We start from the raw sequence: 18,429 nt of genomic DNA on the forward strand, positions 1-18,429 counted from the left end.
ATTTCTGTATTTAGTTTTCAATACATTTGCAAAAATCACTAAAAACATGTTTTCACTGTCATTATGGGGTATTGTGTATCTGACTGAGAAAAATAAATAAGTTAAGAAATGTTGAATTCAGGCTGTAACAAAACGTGGAATAAGTCAAGGGGTATGTGCATTTGGGAAGTATTCAGACTCCCTGGACCTTTTCCACATTTTTTTACATTACAGCCTTATTCTAAAATTGATTAAAAAACATTTTTCTTTCACTCTACACACAACCCATAATGACAAAGCAAAAAAAACATTTTATTGTAGCAAATGTATTATAAACTCACATGTATTCAGACCCTTTACTCAGTACTTTATTGAAGAACCTTTGGTATCACGCTGCAAGCTTGGCACACTTGTATTTGGGGAGTTTCTCGCAGATCCTCTCAAGCTCTGTCATGTTGGTTGCGGAGCGTCGCTGCACAGCTATTTTCAGGTCTCTCCGGAGATGTTAGATCAGTTTCAAGTCCGGGCTCTGGCAGGGCCACTCAAGGACAATCAGAGACTTGTCCCAAAGCCACTTCTGTGTTGTGTGCTTGGGGTTTTAGTCCTGTTGGAAGGTGAACCTTCTCCCCAGTCTGAGGTCCTGAGTAGGATTTCATCAAGGATCTCTCTGTACTTTGCTCTGATCACCTGTCCCTCGATCCTGACTCATCTCCCACTCCCTGCCGCTGAATAATATTTCCACACATGATAATGCCACCATCATGCTTCACCGTAGGGATGGTGCCAGGTTTCCTCCAGACATGACGCTTGGCATTCAGGCCAGAGTTCAATCTTAGTTTCATCAGAGCAGAGAATGTTGTTTCTGAGAGTCTTTAGGTGCCTTTTACTGAGGAGTAGCTTCTGTCTGGCCACTAACAGGATGTACCTGAGCTCAAGTTCGAGTCTCAGAGCAAAGTGTCTGAATACTTATTTACATAAGATTTAATTTTTGTACATTTGCAAACATTTCTAAAACCTGTTTCTGCGTTGTCATTATGGGGTGTTGTGTGTAGATAATTGTTGTTTATTCAATTTTTTCTTTATTAATGCACTGCAGGAGTACTTACTAATGTACAAGCAACAAAGATCTTTGGTTTACTGTGATATCACTGCATGACAAAAGACCTGGCTTCCACTTAAGGCACAAAATCACAAACGTATAGAGCCAGCCAAATGCTTGTTTATTGAAAAACATGTATTTTTATTCCCATAGTTAAATGAGAGCGGTACAGTGGTTTCCCATGTTCAACTAGTAGTAGAAACAACTCATTCTACTGCCGAAGGAGGCAGTTTATGCCAAGGGGGCCACAGCCTTGGTATAAAAACACACAGCTACACACAGCCCCTTCCACCAGACCAGAGAGAGCCCTCATACATTTTCATTAAGTAGTTTTGTCATCTGGGTTACTGACTGTTAAATAAAACACAAAAAGGTTGTTAATAATGCAGCTGTCAACATATCCTTAAGACAAGGACTTCAATCAACACCTCCGTCTCAACCCTTCAACACAGTAGATATGTTTAGAATACTGAAGGAACCCCTGTCCAGTCGTATTCTAAGAGGCTGAATTAATCAAATAACAGTTTCAACACAAATCATGTCTGTTCCAAGCCCAACGGTCAGGAGGTTAACTTGATTACATCTACCCATGCAAGGGAGGAGCAGAGTACAGGCTTGGACAAGAGAAACATAAACATCATAGCCCTAATATCAGCATTATCCTCCGTTAGACCGACTGACACGCACTCAGGAAACTCACCAGGTCAGATAGGGAGGACAGAGTGAGACAGTGTTATTGCACTACATCTGCTGGGTAGAGTTGCCGTTCCAAGTGTTATTCTCATCCTCACTGTCCTCGTGATTCCGTAGCCTGTGGATTTTTCCGTCTTGTTTGAAGTCTGCTGGTTGCTTCTCCAGCGTGCGTTTGCGAAGGGTTTCTCTGAGAAAGTGGAAATGGATGTGAAATAACCCAACTAGGCCTTAAAAATGTTTTATTGGTATGTAACTATTATGAAAGCTGTATTGTCAATTTTGTATTTAAAACGCCACTTTAAACGTGTACATGACACTGCAACAAAATTTCCCCATGGGGACAAAGTCAGTAAGTAAGTAGGCTTTAGAGCACCCAGCCACACTGCTCAATCAAACCCCTAGATTCATTCTCCAAATTCTTTGCACTCTGGTTACAACAAATCATGTTAAATGTGGCTGTTATGAGCCCTGACAACAATTAACCTGGACCAGTAGACCAGCTTAACCATTCAATTACATTGTAACAATCTGGCAATGTTGTGTTACTAACTCCTAACCATAATGTACCACAACAATCTCAGCTACTCTTAAAAATATGCCTGTACACCATGAGTACATAGAAGATTCTGCTGGATGGGGCCTCACCTCTTTGGTTCACCAGATGAGGATGAGGAGCCAGAGGCAGTGTTGGGCCGCTGGGCTGGGCCTCTGGGGCCTGCTGCTCCAGGGATAGGGGGGCTGGTGAAGAGGAAGCCACTCAGGAACCTCCACACAGCCAGCAGAGGGTAGAGGATGGTACCCAGTACAGCCCAGATACCCCCTCCAGAGGTCGACTGGACTACCATGTTGTTTGGCCGTCCCGTTTGCTGGAAGGATTTAGAAGGAGATAAACACTGTATTCTCAATGCCATCATTCTACTGGGGAAACCAGAGAAAAATATGGGAAAACAAGCAAAAAGTCCCCAAAACAAACATTGGGAGCTAGATAACATTCGGAAAGTATTCAGACCCCTTCCCTTTTTCCACATTTTGTTACGCTACAGCCTTATTCTGAAATAGATTAAATTACTTTCTTCCCTTCAAATCTACACACAATACCCCATAATGACAACGCGAAAACAGGTTTAGACATTTTTGCAAAAAATAAATAAATAATTTACATACGTATCGAGACCCTTTGCTATGTATGAGACTTGAAATTGAGCTCAGGTGCATCCCATTTCCATTGATCATCCTTGACATGTTTCTGCAACTTGATTGGAGTCCACCTGTGGTAAATTCAATTGATTGGACATGATCTGGAAAGGCATACACCTGTCTATATAAAGTCCCACAGTTGACAATGCATGTCAGAGCAAACAAAAAGCTAGAGCTCCAAGACAGGATTGTGTCAAGGCACAGATCTGGGGGAGGGTACCAAACAATGTCTGCAGCATTGAAGGTCCCCATCATTCTTAAATGGAAGTTGTGAACTTCCTAGAGTTGGCCAACCGGCCAAAACTGAGCAATAGGGGAGGAATGGCCTTGGTCAGGGAGGTGACCAAGAACACAATGGTCACTCTGACAAAGCTCGAGAGTTCCTCTGTGGAGATGGTTGTCCTTCAGGAAGTTTCTCCCATCTCTGCAGCACTCCACCAATCAGGCTTTTATGGTAGTGGCCAGGCAGAAGCCACTCCTCACTAAAAGGCACGACAGCCCACTTGGAGTTTGCCAAAGGCACCTAAAGGACTCTCAGACCATGAGAAACAAGATTCTCTGGTCTGATGAAACAAGGATTGAACTCTTTGGCCTGAATGCCAAGCGTCACATCTGGAGGAAACCTGGCACCATCCCTACGGTGAAGCATGGTGGTGGCAGCATCATGCTGTGGGGATGTTTTTCAGCGGCAGGGAATGTGAGTCTAATCAGGATCGAGGGAAAGATGAACGGAGCAAAGTACAGAGAGATCATTGATGAAAACCTGCTCCAGAGCATTCAGGACCTCAGACTGGGAGCTCCAACAGGACAATGACCCTAAGTACACAGCCAGGACAACGCAGGAGTGGTTTTGGGGCAAGTCTCTGAATGTCCTTGAGTGGCCCAGCCAGAGCCCGGACTTGAACCTGATCGAACATCTCTGGAGAGACCTGAAAATAGCGGTGCACCAACGCTCCCCATCCAACTTGACAGACCTTGAGAGAGAAGACTGGGAGAAACTCCCCAAATACAGGTGTGCCAAACTTGTAGCGTCATACCGGAGAAGACTCAATGCTGAAATCGCTGCCAAAGATGATTTAACAAAGTACTGAGTAAAGTGTCTGAATACCTATGTGGATGTGATATTTTTTTTTTTTAAATAAATGTGCAAAAATTTCAACACAACTGTTTTTGCTTCGTCATTATGGGATATTGTTTGTAGGTTGATGAGGGGAAAAAAAACTAATTTCATGCATTTTAGAATAAGGCTAACGTAATAAAATGTAGAAAAAGTCAAGGGGTCTGAATACTTTCCGAATGCACTGTACACAAAGAAACCTAAGAGGCGTAAATATAACTGTGCTGCGATTCTATGACACGGTCTTGTTGTGAATTCTCAAAATGGGAGTTGTGGCTATGGACTCTAGATACCAATAGTCATCAATATTAGCAGAAATTTACAAAGAGACATAGGGAGCTCACTCACAGGCAGCAGCACTATTGAGGCACTGGGGGCCAGCTCAAGCGCCAGAAGAGTCTTGTCCAGGTCATCAGCGGTAAACTCTCTGCGAGGGAACACGGTTGCCAGGGAGAAGTTGCCATACCTATTTCCCACTTCCTGAGAGGAAAATTAAACTCTTAAGTGACAGCCAGCATTATGATATCTAATATCATATTCCAACAAAGAGGATGAACGTGTTCTTAATAGTCACTTGTCCAACTCTTGAATTATATTGAGTTAGAAAAAGTATCTTACATTGACAGCGAACTGCCGAGCTTCCTGCAGTCTGGCCTCTGAGGGGAACTGGTTGGTGAAGAATGACCCATCTGGTAGACGGAACTGTATTCTGGCTATGGCGCTGGAGGACAGTAACACACAGTTTGATGACAATCTAGAATTACATTAGTAGTGACATACAATTTAAAACTTTAAAAATAGTTTAAACTTTTTATTGAAAGTGACTGCTTTAAAACTAACTCCCCCCCAGCCCTGTGACTGTAGAATAGCTCCATACCTCCTCTCCCTTTGTGCATTCTCCTTCTTGGCCTGTGTCTCTGCCTGTCTGGCCTGCAGTGCTGCCAGCCGGGCTGCCTCCACCTCATCCTTGTTGTTGGCATAGCGGGCAGCTCTGTCAGCACGGTCCTGTGGGGATAAAGGTGCATCAGCCAGCCACTACCCTCCTCCCACAACAAACAATGGCTATTTCATCAAACTCTGCAGTGCTCATTTAGGCAACTAGAGGGAGTTATGAGAGAAAGTTCAATCAGAGGCCCAACCAGGGATTAGTTATGAGTGAAAGTGTGATGTGTTTGTTTACCAGGGCGATCTGTGCTTTGACACGCTCCCTGGCAGCCTTCTCCTCTGCCTTATCCCTGTTTCGCTCATCCATAATGCGTTTGGTCTTCTCATCCTCATTCTTCCTCTTGAAGTCAAGCATCTCCTTCCCCATCTTCCTTCTCTCCATCTCCTTCTTTATTTCACCCTGACCATCATCACACAGAAATAGATACAGGTGCACACAAGCATTAACATCAGAATCGCCATAGGCCAATGGCCACTGACGTTTGATTTTGTAAGTAAAAGGAATCGGCCCAAAAAAGAAGCAACGTCCTGCTCCTTGAAATTTCTTTAAGTGTTTGTCTTTTACATTGCTCATTTGTCAGACTTTTCTAATCACAAATAGTAGTGTTAATTAAGGGCTTTTTTTCACCTGCCCCCCCCACACACACACACACACACACCTATTCCCACCTTAACGGCCAGGGCAAATGTGCGGTAGGACGTTGGTACCCAGCCATGTGCGTCTCTCTCCTCACTGAATTAATTACATAGGCTAAATGGACGAATGGTTGATAGAAACTGATAATTGTGCACATTACTTCACAAATGTATTTAAATTAGGCATAACTGAATGATGAGGGAGAAGAGGGTGATTTAATTGTGTGTAATGATGAAGAATTGTGGCCATTGTGACTGAAATCGAGAGCATAGAGTAGAGAAGACGAGATTGATTCATGCGTAAAGGCACGGTTGGGGAACAATACAGAGTCCGATACAATCAGTAACTAATTTCACACATAAGAGTTAGCCTAAAGACAAGACTAAATTGACAATAGTATGATGAGTGACAATATCAGTTGTCAAATTGTACATGAAGATGGGCACATCTTGGAATTGACAGAGAAAGGAGCACCACTTTATCAAATTTTCCTTCAGAGTCACATTCAGGTAAAACTGATTGTATCAGCAATAGCATATTCTGCAGTTTCTAAGACACTTTTGTCAAATAACTCAATTCAAGAGCTGCAGCTCTATTTCCAAATATTACTTTTTCAAAGCATAACCGCGCTTTCCTTGGGGCAGCATTGCTCAGGATGCTAAGTAAAGACTAGTAACATAATAAACATAAAATATGCTATTCTGTCTATTTTTATATAAATGTTATTATTTCCACAATGTTTTTTGGACCTGCCAAAAATAAAAAAAAGGGTTTCTTTGTGATGGATTTAACTCTTGAACTAGTGGTTTTTCAATTGTACTTATAGCCTAGAGTAACAAACTAATGAAACTTGCATTATGTTCTTTGAAATAGCTTTTTTCATATTCTAATGTTACCTAAGACCTTCATAAACTCAACCACATGATTATTCTTCCCATAGCATATAAGAAATGTATTTATTAGACTGTTAGAATGTTGACCCATCATTGGTTGGGAGGGGGATCCAACGAGGCCGGACATATGCTTATGGAGCCGCAAGACAACGTTCTCTAATGGATACTTATAGGCTGAAAGGCCAGGCGATTCTATTATTATTATTATTACTGTGGTGTCAATATGGGACACCAATGTCTACAGTTATTCTTTACCTCCTCCTCTCCTTTCTTTTTCTGCTCCCGTCTTTCCTCCAGTTTCTTTGTTAACCTACAGAAGGAAAGGTTTCAGTTTGAAAAGAAAGCCATTTTCAACCTTTTATCCCACCTCCGTTGTGTGTGTATATATAGGTCCTACCTCTCCACCTTGGCATCGAGGCCTTCGTCAGGCTGAGAGCTGGTTGACACGTCCTCTGATGATGCGCTCCTGTCATCCCCAAGGGTCACAACCTCTGAGGCCGAGGGGCCGCCTTCTTCTGCTGGCCTGGACAGGGATTCTGGGTTGGACCACATCAAAGCAATCATGACAGTGTCTCAACTTCAATCTCTCAATCAACAGGACACATATCAAATAACACGCACAGACATACATTTACATATAGCGCAAGTACTTGTAATTTTGTTGCATTGCTTTTCAGTAAAGTTACTTTTCATCAACATTCCAAAGTGACCCCTCACACAAACATACCTTTAGACATTGCTGGTGCTGCTGCACTGTCTGTGTCTGCTGGTGGTGTGTGGCTGGGTTGGAGCTCCTGTGAGGTTGAGGGGGTCTGTGCTGGGGCTGGCTCTGAGGCTACCGTGGCTCGTGGGAGCCCCTCCATGGGAGCCCCTGCATCCGCTCCCTCACCTGCCATCTGCTGAACGTGCATCTGTTAGGCACAAGAAATGCATGTTAAGTGTGACACGCTCTAGGCTGGCTGATGCGCAACGCACATGACTACACAGCGAGCTGGAGACTTCGAGAGCAGGTGTCAGGCAAACTAGATACCCTCTACCTTACATCTATCTCAGTGCTCTTGGAGACCATTTACTGATGTCGTTTAAGTGTTTTCTGTGTTATATTTGGCTATCATACCTGTTTGACTTTGTTGATTCTTTTCATGAGTTCCTCTGCAGAGACACTCCCGGCAACAACTTCGAGGGGGATTCCATTCTCTCCGATAAAGAAACTAGACGGGATGCACACCACTGGGTCTTTTTCAGAAAGTTAAAGGCAAACCAACCATGCTCATAAAAATCATTTTAAAAATGGGATTGGACTTAATTAAATGATGTAGAACAGGTATTCCCAAACTGGGGTACGCCAAATAAAAAAATAAAAAAAATTCTTCATCACATTTCCATCAGTACATTTATATTTTCCAACGGGGCTATACATTTGGGTGGGTTTTTTCCCCCTTGCCTGAGTAGTCTCAACTCATTTTGGCAGTTTAATTAAACCATCTATTGTTCATTGAAATTACACAATGTCAAATATAGGTAGCCTCGTCAAATAATTAACATGCAATCACATTAACCATTACTCTCTCACGGGAAACATTCACTCTTGAGCAGACATTTAAAAACATGACAATTTGAAAAATAAGCAATGGGAGTTTTTAGAGCAAGAATAAAGATGACTTTCGAGAAGTAATATGTATAAAAGCAACAGATACCATTAATAAGAAGGGGATAGAAGCATCTTATATGGTGAGCTACCAAGTGGGTAGGACAGACAAGCCCCATACTATTGTGGAGGACTTAACTCTTCCTGCTGCCACAGATTTGTCTGGGACAATGCTGGAGGAAAAGGCAAAAAAAAAAAAAAAACTACACAGACAATGCCTTCATCAAACAACACTGTTTCATGACGCATCAGTGACACGGCAGGAAATGTTTTGAAACAATTACTGCTTCGCATACAAGACAGTGCATTACATGCGTTACAGCTGGATGAATCAACAGACATGGCGGGCCTGGCACAGCTCCTGGTATATGTCTGTTACGTTTATGTGGGGTCAATTAAGGAAGACATCCTCTTCTGCAAACCAATGGAAACCAGGACAACATGAGGATATTTTTAAAGTACTGAACAGCTTTGTGACATCAAATGGACTTTGGTATCTGTACTGAAGGCGCAAAAGCCATGACAGGGAGACATAGTGGAGTGGTAACGCGCATGCAAGCAGTTGCTCGCTCTGACGCCACTTGGGTACACTACAGCATCCACCGAGAGGCTCTTGCTGCCAGGGGAATGTCTGACATCTTGAAAGACGTTTTGTTAAAGCAATGGCCCTGAACTCCGGTGTATTTTTTGCATTATGAAATGATATGGGCAGCGACCATGTAACACTTTTACAACATACAGAAGTGCGCTGGTTATCAAGAGGCAAAGTATTGACATGTTTTTTTTTGTGTGTTTTCTTTTTTTAATTGAGAGACGAGCTTAAAGTTTTCTTGGCTGACCATAATTTTCACTTGTCTGACTGCTTGCATGATGACGAGTTTCTCACACAACTGGCCTACCTGGGTGATGTTTTTTCTCGCCTGAATGATCTGAATCTAGCATTACAGGGACTCTCCGCAACTATATTCAATGTGCGGGACAAAATTTAGCATTTGATTAAGAAGTTGGAGATATTTTCTGTCTGCATTAAGGACAACACACAGGTTTTTCCATCATTGTATGATTTTTGTGTACAAATTAACTCAAGCTTACAAACAATATCAAATGTGATAACGAAGTATCTGAGTGAGCTGGGTGCTCAATTACGCAGGTACTTTCCCGAAATGGATGACAACTGGATTCGTTATCCCTTTCATGCCCTGCCTCCAGTCCACTTAACGATATTGCGGTTCTGTGAAAATGTAATTTAATCAGAAGCCACTGACAGATTTCTGGATAGGGCTGCGCTCAGAGTTTCTTGTCTTGGCAAATTGCGCTGTTAAGACACTGATGCCCTCTGCAACCACGTACCTATGTGAGAGTGGATTCTCGGCCCTCACTAGCATGAAAACTAAATACAGGCAGAGACCGTGTGGGAAATGATTTAAGACTGAGAATCTCTCCAATACAAACCAACATTGCAGAGTTATGTTTTTCCTTTCAAGCACACCCTTATCATGGCCTATTTATTGCCTACCTCCTCATGCCTTTTGTACACACTGTATATAGACTTTCTTTTTTCTACTGTGTCATTGACTCGTTTATTGTGTTATTGGCTTGTTTATTCCATGTGTACCTCTGTGTTGCTGTCTGTGTCACACTGTTTTGCTTTCTTGGCCAGGTCGCAGTTGTAAATGAGAACTTGTTCTCAACTAGCCTACCTGGTTAAATAAAGGTGAAATAAAACATTTTTAAAAATTACCTGTGGTGAGTTATTCAATTTCGTATGAACAATGCGTTTTATATGTAAGATGGCTAAATAAAAGAGCAAAATGATTGATTATTATTTGGGCCCTGGTCCTATAAGGGCTTTGTCGTCACTTCCCACGAGCCAGGTTGTGACAAAAACGTACACTCATTCTTATGTTTAATAAATGTATTGTATAGTGTGTGTGTAGCAGGCATACAATGATGGCAAAAAAACAACATTTGAGATTGCGCCAACCCTGGTGCTAGAGGGGATACGCAGCTGGAGGTTGAATGTTTGAAGGAGTACGGACTATAAAAACTTTGGGAACCACTGATCTAGAATATGTCTGAAAGACAAAGCTTGGTGAATTGTCTAAAGGAAGTCAAGCCTAAGGGATCACAAACACAACAGTCTAACTCTAAGATAAGGATAAGAACCCTTTGGAGAAGAAGGATACAGATTTGGGAGAACTGTGTGCATGTCTCACTGCAAGAAAAGAAAAATATTAAACATAAAATGCATCACATTTGTTAGCATTTCCATTTTGATAGTGCTGTACAGAAAGTGTACATCATATCCACACAAGTGTAGGAGGATTCCATTATAAAGGCTACCTCTTGGAATCAACCTTGATTGCAACACAGCAGTTGTAGGAGGCCTCGGCCACTCTGTCGTCCTCCCAACTGGACATCATTTGTCCTGACACCTCATCGTCGCCTAGTAGAGAACAAGAATGTCAGATTCAGAATTGGTGAATCACTCGTCCTACGACACTCAATGCCCAGTTCCCACAATACAAGTCTGTGGTGTTGGTGTAGCGGACTAAACTCCATTCCATGGTGAAGGAAGGAGTTTAGTCCGCTAGTGTTGGTGGTGACAGTCGCCATCCAGAATAATTGCGAGTCGTCATCTAACGATTAACACACTAACGTTAGTAGGAAGCTAGCCAGAGCTAACTAACGTTAGTTAGCTGCGATTTGACAGCTGTCATTCCTTTTCGTTTTGACAAGTTAGCATTGGCTACATCGCCACTTCGAGTTTCATGTTGTTGACATGCATAGCTAGCTAAATAGCTGACTGACAATGACAGGGCTCGTTTGCTCTCCCGAGCTTGACAGTTTTATTCGCTACTATGGCGAATCTTTCGACTGGTTAAGGTTAGCTTTGCTAGCATACAAAACTGCGCTAGCTAATCTAAAAAACAATACCTGTTATTACGACGACGAAGATGGAGCTCTGTTGTTTTGCGGAGATGATGGCTGCTGGAATAGAGCCTTCAAACCAAATCATTTTTATAAAATGTGTTGGCTTTTCCTGTTTAATCGTTTCAATCCTGTAAATGCCTAGAACGTTCAAGCTCGTCACAGGAACTAACGGAGAATGATGGAAGTTGTAGTCCATAGATACGTATCGTGCTTATGGGACTTGAAGTCCGTTCATTATGTCACCAAATTAACAGTAGATGGCGCTGTGGTACTGAAAGTAATTGGTGCAGATAACTAACTGTCCACCACGATGAACTCTGAGGGGGGGACTGGATCTCGCTCAGTCCGTTTGTACATAGTTAGTCACACGAGATCTCAGTCACCACAGGTACGATTTTATCGAAATGTTGGTGAATGGTGCGTCTTGCCATAGAGATCCGGCATTTACAAAATGAAAGACTATATATTATGACAAGATAGCCACGTGACCACTAAAACAATGGAAATAAAGTACCACAGTATTAGTCATAATACCCTTAAAACCTAGAGGTCAAACATGGAAATGGTTCCAATCGTTTTGCACCATTCATTCTTCCCATAGGGGTTCTTAAATACACTTAAAATACGGGCTGTTCCGTGTAGGCTTACCCTGGTGTGACGGTTTGATAACTGTGTAAATCTCTCTAGGACTTTTATCAATATATTCACCTTTATTTATGCCACACAAAAAATAAACCCTAATCTGCTGATAATGTGGCTATCCTAAAGAACTAGAAATGCCATGATAATCTGGACAAGACTGCCGAATCGAGGCAAAGGTAAGAATCCCTGAAATTAACTAATGTTAGATAAATGTAGTAATTAATAAATTGGCTACATCTCTTTAAATGGGCAATTCTGTGAACTGTGCCTTGTGCAAGTTTTAAATGGACCAAATACCTGTTAGCAAAGGTGTCAGTTAGAGATGATGCACAGGAGCCTGCAGGCATTTGCATGATGTTTGTTTTGATGCTAATTAATATTTTCGAATCTGAGAGTAAATATAGCCGAATATATTGATGTCACTGTGTCCGACATAAATGTACATAGTAATCAAAACGTCACACCAGGGTAAGCCTACACGAAACACAGCCCTTATTTTAAGTGTTTCTAAAAATAAAAAACTATGGGTAGAATGAATGTTGGGAAAATGATTGGAACTATTTACCTGTTTGACCGCTAGGTTTTATGGGTATTATGACACCTCCACTGTGGTGCTCTATACATGTCCTCAAAGATGGAAGGCAGGCGGGAGGCAAGATCAGGTGGGACCATTCTAGCCCATGAGAGGGCAGATACGTGTGTGAACATACCATAGCGATAGAGGACTCATTTTTGTATCTGTGCCATTATAGCGTCTGTAACACATGGGCAGTGCCATTATCTCCATTTTAAAGTAGTACATTTTCTTCATTGGCTGATTGCTCCCAACTTGTAGAAATCCCCATCGAGTGGACTACTTTAAAATGGTGGAAGACCTCAATGGCATTGTCCATTTGGATTTGAAATCAAATATGAGGTTAAAGTGCAGACTGTCAGCTTTAATTTAAGGGTATTTCCATCCATATCGGGCAAACTGTTTAGAATTTACAGCACTTTTTGTACATAGTCCCCCACATTTTAGGGGAGCAAAAGTATTGGAACAAATTCACTTATATGTATTTAAGTATTCAAAAGTTAGGTATTTGTTCCTGTAGCATGCAATGACTACATCTCAAGCTTGTGACGCAACAAATTTGTTGAATGCATTTGCTGTTTGTTTTGGTTGTGTTTCAGATTATTTTGTGTCCAGTAGAAATGAATGGTAAATAATGTACTGTCATTTTGGACTAAAAATCCAAACTTGGAGTATAGACCCAAAAGAAGAACAAATGCTTCACTGTCCCAGTAATTACTGAGGGCACTGTATATCAGTGGTGGAAAAAGTACCCAATGGTCATACTTGAGTAAAGATACCTAGAAATACTGTGACTCAAGTAAGAGAAAGTCCTCCAGTAAAAGTACTACTTGAATAAAAGTCTAAAAGTATTTGGTTTTAAATATACTTAAGTATCAAAACTAAATGTAATTGCAAGAATATACTTAAGTATCAAAAGTATAAATTATTTCAATGTGCTTATATTAAGCAAACCAGACAGCGCCATTTAATATATATATACACACACACACACACACACACACACACACACACACACACACACACACTGCTCAAAACAATAAAGGGAACACTAAAATAACACATCCTAGATCTGAATGAATGAAATATTCTTATTAAATACTTTTTTTACATAGTTGAATGTGCTGACAACAAAATCACACAAAAATGATCAATGGAAATCAAATTTATCAACCCATGGATGTCTGGATTTGGAGTCACACTCAAAATTAAAGTGGAAAACCACACTACAGGCTGATCCAACTTTGATGTAATGTCCTTAAAACAAGTCAAAATGAGGCTTAGTAGTGTGTGTGGCCTCCACGTGCCTGTATGACCTCCCTACAACGCCTGGGCATGCTCCTGATGAGGTGGCGGATGGTCTCCTGAGGGATCTCCTCCCAGACCTGGACTAAAGCATCCGCCAACTCCTGGACAGTCTGTGGTGCATCGTGGCGTTGGTGGATGGAGCGAGACATGATGTCCCAGATGTGCTCAATTGGATTCAGGTCTGGGGAACGGGCAGGCCAGTCCATAGCATCAATGCCTTCCTCTTGCAGGAACTGCTGACACATTCCAGCCACATGAGGTCTAGCATTGTCTTGCATTAGGAGGAACCCAGGGCCAACCGCACCAGCATATGGTCTCACAAGGGGTCTGAGGATATCATCTCGGTACCTAATGGCAGTCAGGCTACCTCTGGCGAGCACATGGAGGGCTGTGCGGCCCCCCAAAGAAATGCCATGAGCTGCACTACCTGAGCCACTTGTGTGGGTTGTAGACTCCGTCTCATGCTACCACTAGAGTGAAAGCACCGCCAGCATTCAAAAGTGACCAAAACATCAGCCAGGAAGCATAGGAACTGAGAAGTGGTCTGTGGTCACCACCTGCAGAACCACTCCTTTATTGGGTGTGTCTTGCTAATTGCCTATAATTTCCACCTGTTGTCTATTCCATTTCCACAACAGCATGTGGAATTTATTGTCAATCAGTGTTGCTTCCTAAGTGGAAAGTTTGATTTCACAGAAGTGTGATTGACTTGGAGTTACATTGTGTTGTTTAAGCGTTCCCTTTATTTTTTTGAGCAGTGTATATAAATCAAATCAAATTTATTTATATAGCCCTTCGTACATCAGCTGATATCTCAAAGTGCTGTACAGAAACCCAGCCTAAAACCCCAAACAGCAAGCAATGCAGGTGTAGAAGCACGGTGGCTAGGAAAAACTCCCTAGAAAGGCCAAAACCTAGGAAGAAACCTAGAGAGGAACCAGGCTATGTGGGGTGGCCAGTCCTCTTCTGGCTGTGCCGGGTGGAGATTATAACAGAACATGGCCAAGATGTTCAAATGTTCATAAATGACCAGCATGGTCGAATAATAATAATGCAGAACAGTTGAAACTGGAGCAGCAGCACAGTCAGGTGGAAGTTGAAACTGGAGCAGCAGCATGGCCAGGTGGACTGGGGACAGCAAGGAGTCATCATGTCAGGTAGTCCTGGGGCATGGTCCTAGGGCTCAGGTCAGTTGAAACTGGAACAGCAGCATGGCCAGGTGGACTGGGGACAGCAAGGAGTCATCATGTCAGGTAGTCCTGGGGCATGGTCCTAGGGCTCAGGTCCTCCGAGAGAGAGAAAGAAAGAGAGAAGGAGAGAATTAGAGAACGCACACTTAGATTCACACAGGACACCGAATAGGACAGGAGAAGTACTCCAGATATAACAAACTGACCCCAGCCCCCGACACATAAACTACTGCAGCATAAATACTGGAGGCTGAGACAGGAGGGGTCAGGAGACACTGTGGCCCCATCCGAGGACACCCCCGGACAGGGCCAAACAGGAAGGATATAACCCCACCCACTTTGCCAAAGCACAGCCCCCACACCACTAGAGGGATATCTTCAACCACCAACTTACCATCCTGAGACAAGGCTGAGTATAGCCCACAAAGATCTCCGCCATATAACAGAGAGCCAGGGGCACACTACACGTAACAGTACGTTTGGGTGTCAGGAAAAATGTATGGAGTAAAAAGTACATTATTTTCTTTAGGAATGTTGTGAAGTAAAAGTTGTCAAAAATATCAACCATAAAGTACAGATACTACTTAAGTACTTTAAAGTATTTTGACTTAAGTACTTTACACCACTGTTGTATATACAGCCCCTCATGAGCTACATGTTTCCCATAAGGACATAAACTACGCCCATTAGATGTTCAGCAAATTACTAGTTTTGTCCCGCACGAAACATATTTTTCAGTGACCATTTTTTTATTATAATATTTTTTTCACATTGTCGGATCAAGCATAAATAGTATTTCATGGTCAATATGGCTTCTGTATTGGCCCTACAGCATTTACGGAGATGGGTCCTTTGCAGAAGTCAGGTAAATCATACTTATTGCGACTCGTGGAGGTATTTTCAGCATACTCCTATCTGTCGTGAAGGAAGTTATCAAGGAAGTGATTTTCTGTTTATACAGGACGTATCGCCTCCACCTACGGTCAAACAATTATCTCAATGCGGAGCTACATGTATATAGAGCCCTCCGCATCATTTGTGGGGGACGACATGTTTACTGTTGCCTTGTAACTATGGAGCTTTGATTAATAACAAGACCCTCTAAAAAAATACACGGGTGTGGTAGCTCACAACTCAACACATAATATAACATTTTATTACTGTGCTAATAGATCAGCCTCCACTACATTACTTTGTAATGCCATATTAAGATAGTATGGGTTAAAATTCGTGCACTATTTGTTTTCTTACTCTTTATGGGAAGAAAAAAAAATCACAAGGCAAATAGTCACAAAATGTCTGTCTTAGCATGTCAAACATCCCAGTGCTTTTCCTATTGATCATTACCCCACACTCTAGAAGGCTCTGTATGGTTACTGTGATACAGTCTCTGCAGAAGTCAACGCATTCATACTTCTTGCAATTCGTGGAGCAGAGCAGCGCTGTTGTCAATAAAGTGAGTTTGTGTTTATGCAGGCTTCCCGCCCCCACCTAGCGTCACCCACTCATGTCAATGCGGAGCTACTGATAACAATTCACTAGCTTCGATTGCAGTTTGAGACCAATGTGTCGCAGGGGGGGGGGGACTATACATTTTCACCACTAGTTTGCTTTCTCTATCAATAAGATGAGCATTTCAGTGACATGTATTCTTTATCAGGTTGATAAAGAAAATCTTATTTGATAGTCACCATGTCTTTATGACTTTCAAAACGACAGATGAGAATTCAATCTAACCTTGTTCTTCCTTAGGGTGGTTGTGGTCCCCAGATGCCAGATACCCAAACAAGTGAATCCTGAACAAACACCAGATATTTACCCACATCAACCTAGATTCAGCATACTATGGTCACAATGCTTTCCCTATCTCATTGCTGAACCATCAGTTTTAAAACAATCAAAACGACCACCTGTACTGTCAGGGCCTTAGGGCCAGTTTCCTGTCCCAAAAGCCTAGTCCTGGACTTAAAAAGCTTGTTCAATGGCAATTCTCCATTTAAAGTGCTTTTTAGCCCAGGACTAGGACTCATCTGTCAAGGAAACAAGCCCTCTGTGTTTATAGTGTAATAAAGGCGTGAAAACCTCCACCACCCCATTTTAATAGTAGGAATACAACTGAATTGGCACAGCTATTAAAGCTGTCTGTAACCTTATCTACTGTCTATGGAGCCCTTTCCAACCTGCCCTAATTTTTAGCTTTATTCCTACTGTGTCTGAGCTGAACAAGTCATACAACAGTGGAGAGGGTAATGGCAGCAGGTTGTCACCCTTCTAACAGTGGGAAGGGCTGTTTCATAGGCTAGTGCATACAGTATGCACCAGGTGCTTCACTACACATCAGAGAAAAGGACCATTCTCAGTAAGAACTATGAGCACCTTTCACAGAGAACAGGGTTGTATGTCATTTCCTTTCATGGAAAACATACCCCTGCTCACAGCTTTCATTCAATGATTTATGCATGTCTGGGACTATACTGGAGGTGATAGTGAGTGCAGCTTTGTTCAATTGGTTTTGTACGGACTTACCACCAAATTCTCCATGGTCTTCAGTGCATGTATACATTATAGAGCAACATTTTTTAATATTACATTTGCTGCTTGAAATAACTTAATGCATTAATATGCTTGATATCAATCCCTGTGCTAGACATCAACCCTTGGGCAGAAAAAGAGGGTAATTTATTGCTGAGAGAATTTCCTCAATAAGGCTCCATTTCACAAGCCTTGGCTGCAACACTGAGCTAGGTCCTCCAGATGTTGGCTTAATTATCTGTTAATAATCTCACTGTCAGTATGGAGATCCTTAATGCCATGACCGGACACCTAACAGGCTCCTTCACATAACAGATAACTCAGATATTAAGCCATCCATTTAAAACGGTTTCTGGCAACACTAGCTTCCCCAGGCTCTAGCTGAGACATGGGGCAGGTGGTTAGATTTTTCTTGCAGTAAATTGCTTTATTGTTATTGGAAAGGAAAAATATGACAGTGGAGGAAGGAACTGTATGGCATTGGGTGAGATGAGGTTGGTGGGAGGTTAATGTAGCAGACAAATTACCCTATAAAACCTGGATTGAGATGAATAGCACCAACCAAAGACCAAATTAGATAATGCCAAGTATAAAACCCACATCCCCACCAATAGCAAAATAAACCCCTATCTGCTTACACTGACATCTGAGGTAGGACTATACTTAGTGTTGATGAAAAATAATAATTTTATCATAAGTTTAAACATCATGAAAGAGGCCATCCAAAGCAGTTCGGTGATGATGGACAGAGAAAGAGAAACCCAGAGGACCCTCATCCATTTCAAAGGACTTCTTGTGATCTGAAAAAGCACATATTTTGGTGTAAACATTTATTGGTTTCAAACTGAAATAAAAATGACTTGCACCAGCACTGAACAGCCTTTCAGAATCCACACATTTTTATCTTTCGAGAGAAATAAAAAGGAGATATATATATATATATCTCATACCAGTCAAAAGTTATGGTCCCAGTCAAAAGTTTGGAAACACTCATTCCAATGTTTTTCTTTATTTTGGTTATTTTCTACATATAATAATAGT

General features: G+C 41.9%; 1 protein-coding gene across 2 annotated transcripts; it reads right to left on the reverse strand.

Annotated features, from left to right (window-relative positions):
- Positions 1-1,178: 1,178 nt before the first annotated feature.
- Positions 1,179-11,315, reverse strand: ubxn4 (UBX domain protein 4). 2 transcript variants are annotated; one of them, XM_042318500.1, is made up of 13 exons: positions 11,146-11,315; positions 10,552-10,654; positions 10,395-10,423; positions 7,678-7,796; positions 7,288-7,471; positions 6,958-7,096; positions 6,816-6,870; positions 5,266-5,418; positions 4,963-5,090; positions 4,704-4,806; positions 4,434-4,565; positions 2,417-2,637; positions 1,179-1,958 (listed from the first exon to the last, which is right to left on the reverse strand). In XM_042318500.1, the coding sequence occupies exons 1-13, from the start codon at positions 11,225-11,227 to the stop codon at positions 1,820-1,822; spliced, it is 1,587 nt and encodes a 528-aa protein (XP_042174434.1). In that variant the 5' UTR covers positions 11,228-11,315; the 3' UTR covers positions 1,179-1,819. The 2 variants fall into 2 exon arrangements, with proteins under 2 accessions (XP_042174434.1, XP_042174429.1); XM_042318495.1 differs by having other exon boundaries at positions 5,266-5,430.
- Between the last annotated feature and the right edge of the window lie 7,114 nt (positions 11,316-18,429).

Source organism: Oncorhynchus tshawytscha, linkage group LG03 (genome assembly GCF_018296145.1).
Source record: "Oncorhynchus tshawytscha isolate Ot180627B linkage group LG03, Otsh_v2.0, whole genome shotgun sequence".
In the NCBI taxonomy this organism is placed as follows: Eukaryota; Metazoa; Chordata; class Actinopteri; order Salmoniformes; family Salmonidae; genus Oncorhynchus; species Oncorhynchus tshawytscha.

Coding starts and splice junctions, on each gene's coding strand:
- ubxn4 (XM_042318495.1), bottom strand. CDS start 11,227: ATGATTTGGTTTGAAGGCTCTATTCCAGCAGCCATCATCTCCGCAAAA. Junction 7,097..7,287: donor AGCACCAGCAATGTCTAAAG/GTATGTTTGTGT, acceptor GGTCCAACCCAG/AATCCCTGTCCAGGCCAGCA. Junction 6,871..6,957: donor CTCGATGCCAAGGTGGAGAG/GTAGGACCTATA, acceptor TTCCTTCTGTAG/GTTAACAAAGAAACTGGAGG.